The sequence below is a fragment of the Triticum urartu genome, unplaced genomic scaffold (assembly GCF_003073215.2).
Source record: "Triticum urartu cultivar G1812 unplaced genomic scaffold, Tu2.1 TuUngrouped_contig_5183, whole genome shotgun sequence".
Classification (NCBI taxonomy): domain Eukaryota; kingdom Viridiplantae; phylum Streptophyta; class Magnoliopsida; order Poales; family Poaceae; genus Triticum; species Triticum urartu.
The window spans coordinates 1-9,323 of NW_024115836.1; the positions used below are offsets into that span (position 1 = coordinate 1).

At 49.6% G+C, this 9,323-nt stretch overlaps 1 protein-coding gene across 1 annotated transcript; it reads right to left on the reverse strand.

The window, feature by feature from the left end:
* Positions 1-753: 753 nt before the first annotated feature.
* Positions 754-1,570, reverse strand: LOC125528886 (probable peroxygenase 5; the record flags this gene model as incomplete). Its single annotated transcript, XM_048693308.1, is given in 3 exon segments — positions 754-839; positions 997-1,137; positions 1,311-1,570. Coding segments are annotated over 3 exon segments (258 nt in total), but the record flags the coding sequence as incomplete, so codon positions are not given.
* Between the last annotated feature and the right edge of the window lie 7,753 nt (positions 1,571-9,323).

Genomic DNA, 9,323 nt, shown 5'->3' on the forward strand with positions numbered 1-9,323 from the left:
GTCGGCGCGGCCTGCCTGCTTGCCCGCGGTGGCTTGCTCGCCGACGCCGCCGTTGCCCTGCCCACATGTGGTCGTATCCCTGTTAAGGGTCAACCTTACTTGTGGGCCTAACATGTCAGAAAGGCGTTTAGAAGAGGTAAATCAGGCACTTTTCACACTTGGTAGTTTTTTGCCACGGATTAGAACAAAAGTGGTAGTTTTCCGCACAAAAACGTAAAATAGTAGTTTCTGGGCACGGTTCCATGAATTGTGGTAGTTTTGGTTAAATACTCGTTCGTGTGCTACTGGAATATTGTTAACCAACTATGCAAAAGTAGTGAATTTATGCTCGGGTGACTAAGTTTCTTGCGGCGGAACCTGTCCATCTGAGTTTAAGTTCTAGACTTTGGCATGGGTGATTGTGTTTTACAAGATTTACTTTAATCTTTCTGAGGCTGTTCTTTCAGCGGCATGGCATGCTACTCGCTACAGGGCGTTTGTGGCGACTTCGGTGGTCTCACAAGATGCTCATAAAGATATGGTGTGTGTGCGTTCATAGGGTGAGCGTGTGTGTGAATATGTGTTTGCACCGTGTTTTTAAAAGTGCCCACGTTAACTCCGAAAGCAACTAGACATGACAAAGGCAACCCAAGCCTTGCCCCCACAACCGCACCTAGGACAGCAGTGTAACAGGGTACGCATCTCAATCATGCACAGAAGGATCAATCATGGAGAGAGAGAAAAAACACAGTTTTTTGTTGCGTGCATATATACCGGTATGGTCTTGGGACCGAGCAGTCCGTTGATGAAGACTGCGCTGAAGGCGGACAGCGCGACGCCGCACCCGATCGCGCGGAACCCTGCAGACCAACTCCACTGTCAGTTTTCGATCGCGAGAGTTATCCGGGACGAGCTGTGCCGTTTCTCGCGTGATTTCTGCCGACTTCCGCGTTCCAAGCAGGTAGAAAGCGATTGATCGGCGTGTGTGCGCTGTGCGCGCGCCACGTAAATACGTACCTTCGTAGGTCTCGGAGGGGTGGATGACGCCGTCCTTGTTGCGGTCGAAGAAGGCGACGTGCTTCTGCAGCGGCGTCAGCTCGTGGTTGTACACGTCCGCCATGGAGGAGGACTCCTCCTTGCCCTTGGGCAGCTGCCCACCTGGCCGCAGCACACAGAGGAGCACCGTGGTGAGCACCAGCGCCAGAGGCTTGCCGCCGCCCCACAGAGCGTTTAGAAACAGAGCCATGGCGGATCCCGGGCGAATGAACAACCTCTCGCTCTAACTCTTGCTTGTCAATCAATATTATAACTGGCCGGGAGGTCGAACTAACCTGCGGTGGTGACCGCGGACTTGGACGCCATGGATTCCAACGAGACGGGGGGAAAGGTTGCGAGAGAGGGAGGAGGGAGAGGCACTGGTCCCAAGGTGGCGAGGCCGGGGGTGATATAGACGGAGTGCGGTTGCGACCGGTGGCTTGTGGGTGGCGTACTGGTATCCACGGCGCGCGGTCGTGGGGTATATATGCAGGCGATGCGCTCGACGGAGATGCGCGCGCGGGCCCCCTCGCCAGGCTAACACGCACAGAGACACAGCGCTTAACTACCGGTTTCTCTCGCCTTCGCGAATATATCCCCGTCGGTTTCCTGCACGGCCGACGTCGCGCGCGACGACGATGCACGGCCACCCGCCGTGCCCGTGAACGCGGCGTTCTCTTCCGTCGCCGATAAGTAAACGAAAGGGGAGAGATAGGAGAGCGGTAACTGATTTCTTGTGCATCTCGCGTGTATCTTCCGGAAACAAAAGAAAGACTGTCGCGTGATCACCTGTGTTCGGATCGAGTGACTTCGCGGTGTCGCGGAAGGGAGACCTGCTTGCTTAATTACGACTCACGCATTGACGCATGGGGTGAGTCTCGCGCCCGCGTGTTCCACCTTTTCCTGTTCGGTGATGTGATGGCTTCAAGGACTAAGAGTAAAATTTCAGTTTACTTTACTGAATAAATCACACTTAGCCGAAGTTCTAAATCGGTTATAGGAGTAATTTTTATTAATCCTACACCGAAAATTTGGCCCATGGGGTCTAAATATTGTCATCCTCCACCTGGCCGAGTAAACCATTCCCCACTCCCCCTCCCCTCCCCTACTACACACATCTTTCTTCCTTCACACATCGCCATAGTTTTAGCCGCCGCCTCCCCGTGCGCCACCATCGCCGCCGATGACTATTGTTGTGTCCGGAATGGATCTTAAGACCCTTCCACCACCGCCGTCGGCGTGTCGCCGCCGCGATCCACCCCCGTGCCGCTGCCCGCACCGAAGAAAAGGTTGGGCATAAAAAATCCCGTCCGGTCCACCACACTGGCTGCCACCACCTATAGCAAGGTTGCCGGGGTGGCCATTGCCTTTCTGGCGCCGGGAGGGTGGCGCTGCCAAACGTGCTTGGAAATCAACAGTGGCCGCATTAGCCCTCGTCAAAGCGGTGGCGATGATGAAGAGGGAAAAGCCACTCCGGTGGCTCGTGCTCGTCTTTAGCCACCCCTATGGCCACTGCTCCGGCTCATCAGGTCGCTGCAGTCGGCAACAAGGGCTGCGGCCACAAAGTGCTTGATGAAATGCCCACAAGGTAAAAGAAATATCTGTTATTTGGGCCTATGCATTTTTCGGTGATTGTTGGAAGCCGATGGATGATGGAGTGTTTTGATATTATTGTCGTAGTGCAAAGATGAATACGGCTGAATTCTTGGCGTCTTTGGAGTCATCTCATACGCTTGGCCTTGAGGATCTCAACTACAATTTGGTGTTCGATCAAGTGACCCAAGAAAAGGCCGAACGGGAGGTGGGAGAAGAGAAGGTGGCTGAATTAGAAGAGGTTGAGAATCCATTGGAGACCGGAAGTCAAGCGAGCACGAAGAGGGTAGGACTCACAACTACAACTCCGTTGAAGATCTTGCTATGTGTAATGTTTGGATGAACATCTCCATGGATGCAATGGTTGGAACAGCCAATCCAAGGATCGTTCTGGGGGAGAATTGTGGAGTACTACAACTACTCTGGATGTCGCATCTAGCCGCACCCAAGGCTCACGTGGGCACTGTTGGGGCACCATCCAAGATCAATGCAACCGATGGTTCGATTGCATTGATCAAGTGAACCATGCACCAACAAGCGGTATGCCGGTCAGGCGGTCACAGAGTTTGGTCCTATCATTCAAGAGCTATTCAAACGAAGAAACAAGAAGTTCAAAGATATCAAGATTGAGCATTCCCGTTGAGGCCAACAAGAGATCGAAACGCAACAAGATTGTAAACAAGAAAAAGAGGATACGTGCATTCGGTGACACATACAAAGAAGAACTTGTGACCATGATTGAGGCCAAAAAAGTGTCGACGGCCGAACACAAGGAAGAGAATACGGGAAGATGGAACAAGCTCAAGATGTTGGAGGACGAGAAATGGAAATCCAAATTGGAAGCCGAAGAGAGGAAGTTGAAGGTGGAGGAGCGTAGGCTTGCACTTGAGGAAGAGAGACTTCGAGATTCCAAGAGAGCCGAGGATTGTGATATCATGTTCATGAACCCAACCACAATGAATGATACCGCAAGAAAATATTGAGAGATCACTAGTGGACACATCTTGACCCAAACAGAGGTCTCTGTTCGGAATGGTGGTGGTGATGATGGTGGTTGTGGCCGAGAGGATGGTGGTGGTGGTGGTGATGATGGTGGCCTTGTGTATGGTGGTGGTGGTTGTGATTTCTTTGACGATGACGATGTTTGAGTTCGTGCATGCCATTGGTTGGTCTCGATCCACAACATAAAATGTTGTGTTGTGGTGATTTTGGTTCAAAAGTGATGCATTTTGGATTAACTATGCATGTTTTAATTGGATAATATCAATCCATGAAACTATATAACTGTTAACAGTTTATATGTTGTGCATTTTTATCTTAAAATATTTGAATTATTGATGATATGTTAGGGCATCTCCAATGCCAACCGACAAACTTCCTCCCGCATCCATCCCCGGACAGGGGGTACCAATTCGTGGACCGGATGCGGAAGGCTGCCATCCGACGCTGTCCGCATATATTTTAAGCACTCCTTCAACAAACGAGATGAAATTCATGCAAACACAGCGGATTTCATTTAAACCGGACGAAATTCATTGCATTTCGAACATATCTAAATAAAATAGGTAAAAATTACGTGCACGTCCGGCCGCGCGGAGCTCCATTCCCACGACACCGATACACTGCACTAGTATACGGCCAGCTGCGATGGATCCCTTTGTCTTCCCTGTGTCTGGTAGCCCGCTTGTTGTACATTCATGAGCCTCGGAGGTTTATTCTTCCCGAGTATCTTCCCTATGTACGGCTGCACCGCTCATCGGAGTGGCAAAGTGGGTGCTCCAGCCGAAGGGGAAAGGGGGCACCGCTCTGTGAAGCCGAGAGGGGGTCGACGATGGTCTGTGCTGAACCAGACAAGACACCAGTTGTGTACGCAGGCGTCGCCTCAGCGGAGGTCAGCTCCATGGCATCCGACCAGCAGGGCGCGGTCACAAACACGTTGATGGCGGATGGCACGGTCGCATACATGGGAGGAGCGGGGCGACATGGCGTTGTCCACGACAGCCATGATGCCTATGCTGCCATGGGCCACCACGTGCCGGCTTGGAGCAACACGTCCAGACTCCTCGGCAAGCTGGCTTGGAGCGGCGAGTTGCTGAACAACACGACGACTTGGAGTTTCTGCATTAGCGAGCTGGCTAGCAGCCGCCTGGACTGATGACGGAGGCAGAGCAGAGAGTTGCCTGGCTCATATTCGGCGGGCTCGATGGGCCACCACCAGCTTTTATGCTGGAGAACTCGACTTCCTGCTCACCGGATGCCATGGAGCTTGTGGAGAAAATGGTGTGCAAGTAGGAGATGAGAGCGGAGTGTGGTGCAATTTTTGCCTCGTGTCTGGCATCATTTAAATAGCGAACGGACAGCCGGACCCAACACGGGGGGGGGGCGGGGCGACATGGCGTTGCCCACGCCAGCCATGATGCCTATGCTGCCATGGTCCACCACGTGCCGGCTTGGAGCAACACGTCCAGACTCCTCGGCAAGCTGGCTTGGAGCGGCGAGTTGCTGAACAACACGACGACTTGGAGTTTCTGCATTAGCGAGCTGGCTAGCAGCCGCCTGGACTGATGACGGAGGCAGAGCAGAGAGTTGCCTGGCTCATATTCGGCGGGCTCGATGGGCCACCACCAGCTTTTATGCTGGAGAACTCGACTTCCTGCTCACCGGATGCCATGGAGCTTGTGGAGAAAATGGTGTGCAAGTAGGAGATGAGAGCGGAGTGTGGTGCAATTTTTGCCTCGTGTCTGGCATCATTTAAATAGCGAACGGACAGCCGGACCCAATTGGCGTTGTGTTTAATGACAGGCAGCTCACGAACTAACGTGTGGCTAGAATAAGTTTCTCAGTGCACATGCGGGTTAACTGGAGGAAGGCGGGCAGTCTGCGGCTATTTGAATGCGGCGAGGAGGTGTGTTCAGTCGGGCGTGCAGCGCTTGTTGCTTTGTAGGCTGACGAGCCGCTTCAATGCTGGAAGTGGTCGTGTCTGTCTGCGCCGCCCTTCCGTCCGGTCAAATCACAACATCAATGTTGGCTGCTGCATGGTCTCAACCGGCATGAATGCGTCGCGGCAAGCGACACGAGCATTTGATGGAAAACGTGGGAGAGGCGGGTGGGTGGTCTTTTGTGGGTCAGGGTGGTCCGAAGCGGGTATTGCAGCCGTCTGGACGCCCGTAAAGCGCCCCATATATTTCTTCGATTTGCGGGAGAAATTACGTCCGAACCGCCCCGCAAACCGATGCAGATCCGCGTTGGATGGCTTCCACAATTCGGACCGCGCCGTTCGAACGTATGCGGACGGTTTGAGAGTCGGTGTTAAAGATGTCCTTATGCCAGTACTGCCTTATGCAATTGGTTGAGGTTCATGCGGCTAGACTAAAAGAATATAGGGGGGAAATACTCGATTAAATTCAAGAGTTCGGCTATGTCCGGTCACTTTACTCCACTAATTTTACTGGATGGTTTACACCTGTATTTCTTAACGGACCAGCTAGAGATGCCCTAGCCCGAGGAGCAATCACGGAACCGAAGGAGCTCGATCAGTCTTGGCCGAGGATGACGAGAATGGAAGCCTCTGACGACGATGGCAAAGGTGATAGCGGTGCACTGCTTCTGGTTTGGACCTCTTGTGAAGTGCGCCGCATACCCACTGTGCCGTGCGCGTGGTCCTTCGATGGGTGTTTGGCGTGTTGCCACCTGCCGCCCGTGCATGCATGCATGCGCATGGGGCTTGTGCCACGCGCTGCGATTCCACGGTTCCGTCGAGTCGCCGTCGTGTTTGCCGAAAAGGAAGAAAAAAATCGTCTCGCCGTCGCCGTTGCTCAGCGTTGCACTCTAGGAGAACTCCACACCTTTTTTTTTTTTGAGGCAAGGAGAACTCCACACCTGGGCTCCGTTGCACGCTACCCGGCCGTAGGCTAGCTATACCGTGGCCCAATGAGGCCTGAATCGTCTAGCTGCCGGGCTGGCACAAACCAACGGCCATGGACCAAGGGGGGCGCGAGCAACGGCAAGTTATGGCTGCGTTCGGACCGGAGGAGAGCAAAACAAAGAAATGAAAAAAGTACATGAAGTTTTTTTTTTCAAAACGGAGGAAAAAAGCATAGGAAGTGAGGTTGGGTGAACAATGTAAATCACAGGTCTCCAACAGGGCATTTCCTTTGGTCTGCGTAGATGTTACTTTTCATGTGAAAAGTATAGCTCAACGGCAATTTCCCGTGAAACGGACATGGTTGATTCCAGCGGAGCGGACGAGCTTACAAGGAAAATTTTCCGGTGGAAACTGGGCATGCAGAATTACCGTGCACCAAACGCAGTCTAAACTGCGCACTGTAGCTATACAACATTCCACTCTTTCGGTCATCGTTCAATCTGACTCAAGTGAGACGTTGTTATGTCTATCAGGAAACGGACTTCTTCGTTCTACCTATGGTCATTTTCTGGCTGAAATTAAGGAGTTGATGAGACATAGGGAGTTTATTCCTTAGAAGTTGAATAACGATCAAAACAGAGTTGCCGATCGTTTGACAAATTATAGTCGTATAGAGTGTACCACGACTGTGTGGATGCATGTAGGACCATTATGTATTGAGAATCTTTTACCTCTTAACTGTAACTCTCTCAATATGAAATAAAACTCCTTTTTCCTTGAAAAAAAGAGAAAAAGTTTGTCCAAAAAAAGTACTTCTAGAAAAGTTGGCCGCTCTGTATTTCTCCTCTCTGCGTGTTTTGTGTTTCCGTTTTCTTCGAATGAAAGCCTAGCAGTCAAATTTCTACGATGCCCCGCCTACTATTTCTTTCTCTTTTTGGCGGGGATTTTATGAACAATGCTAGAGCGACAGGCATATTTTACAGACTTCACTAACTGATGCTAGATGACAATTTTTTATTGAAGTTTAGAGAGGGTGGTGGAGCCCACCCACCTGAAAATCATGGGGACGGAGGTAATTAGCGCTAAGGGGCCCGTAAACCATCCATGATTGTTCGTGCGTTTAGAATTATTGGGATTTTACCTACTCTTTTTTTATGCATGCAAACTTGTGCTATTGCTTTCAGGAGACATGAATCTGGAATGATTTCACCGAGATTTATTCCAAACTATCATGACCCTTATGACCAACACGAAGCTACACCACGCTCTTCGTATGGGTGAGTATATGTGTGCGTATGTGTTTGTACCAATTTTTTTAAGAGCCACACGATGCTACACCATGCTGTTATAATTTTCATGCGACTGTTGTTGATGGATCGTGATGGGGTGCCCGGGGATTGTATGCGACCTTCCATGTCCAATTTTCAGTGCTCACGTACGGTTGGATGGTTAGAGGGACAGTAGTATTTTCAGCTCATCAGAGTTCAATTCCTAATGCTCGTATTATTCCTGAATTTATTTCAGAATTTTCGGCGATGCACTTTCAGTGGGAGGAGACGTTCCCGTTGACGACGAGGTGCCTACAAGGGCGAGCCCAGGATTTAAAGAGAGTGTATTCAAAATTTTAATGCCTATTTTAATCCTATAAATCTTTCTTTTTGGCGTATATAATTGATTATAGCACCATTTTTTGGCACCATATTATACTAACTGTATATTATATAAAAGATATAACATAATGTAATAGAATCGTAAAATTGGTCATACTTTGAAACTGTTGAACAGATAGAAAGACTAATAATTCAACATATGAAATTGACAACATCTTAACATATAGGAGTACAAAAGATAGGAAATAGAAAATGATTAGAAAAAAACTTACAAACTATAGGAGAACTATTTTTTATTAATAATGCTTGTTGTAATAATTCCCCAATTTTTAAACATTCCCACATTGTAATTCATGTGGAAAATTGCGAATTATCATGTCTAAACAATTCATAATTCATTTCAAACAAGTTTGTAGTTTTAAAATACTGAAATAGAAATCCAACTAACCAAGTTAACTTACTGGTGTAAGTCAATGCTAGACAACTGAAGAAGACGACCACGCGCTGATATCTGTAGATCGAAATTTTAACAGACAGACGGTCAATATGTTTAGAAACACGAACGCATCAAATTATCAATCAAATCTTGAACAACTGAATTTGTGACTTTGGAAGGAAACCTAGAGCCTTCGATGTGGTGATGTCTGATGCTGCCAACTGACAAGATGGATTAAAGATGAAGCAAAGCTGCGAGGGTTGAGGGATGGGTGCCGTCAGATGCTTTCATCACTGCCGCCCGCCTGCCTGTGCCGCCGTGCGCGCGTGCGTTAAGGGGATGGCGATCAGCCCTGCCGCCATGCCCTACCCACGATCCCACGAGTGCGAACAGAATTGGGAAGCGCCGGTTCGTCTCGTGTGATATGCCTCATTAGCGAAGCGCGTGCGGGCTCTGCATCTTGCTGCAGCGATTTGGGCCATGTCGGGATGGTGAGGAGAGAAGTGGGCTAGCCTTGTTTTCAGGCTGAAATCCTTAGCTGGCCTTTTATTTCCTGAATCTATTTCGTTTTCCCTTGTGTACACATGAAATACACTATATATATATAATTTATTTGCCAAATATAATGGGTATTCAACTGAATACTGATGAAGCTATGTACCTAGGGTAGGATCATGGACCTGTCCTAACTGCCTTACCCAAGAACATCTCTAGAAGAAAACACCTTCCAATCGACTTGGAGGTGTTCCACTCGGCAGACTCGAAGACACTCGACCAAGAAGCAATCACTCGACCAAGATCCAAC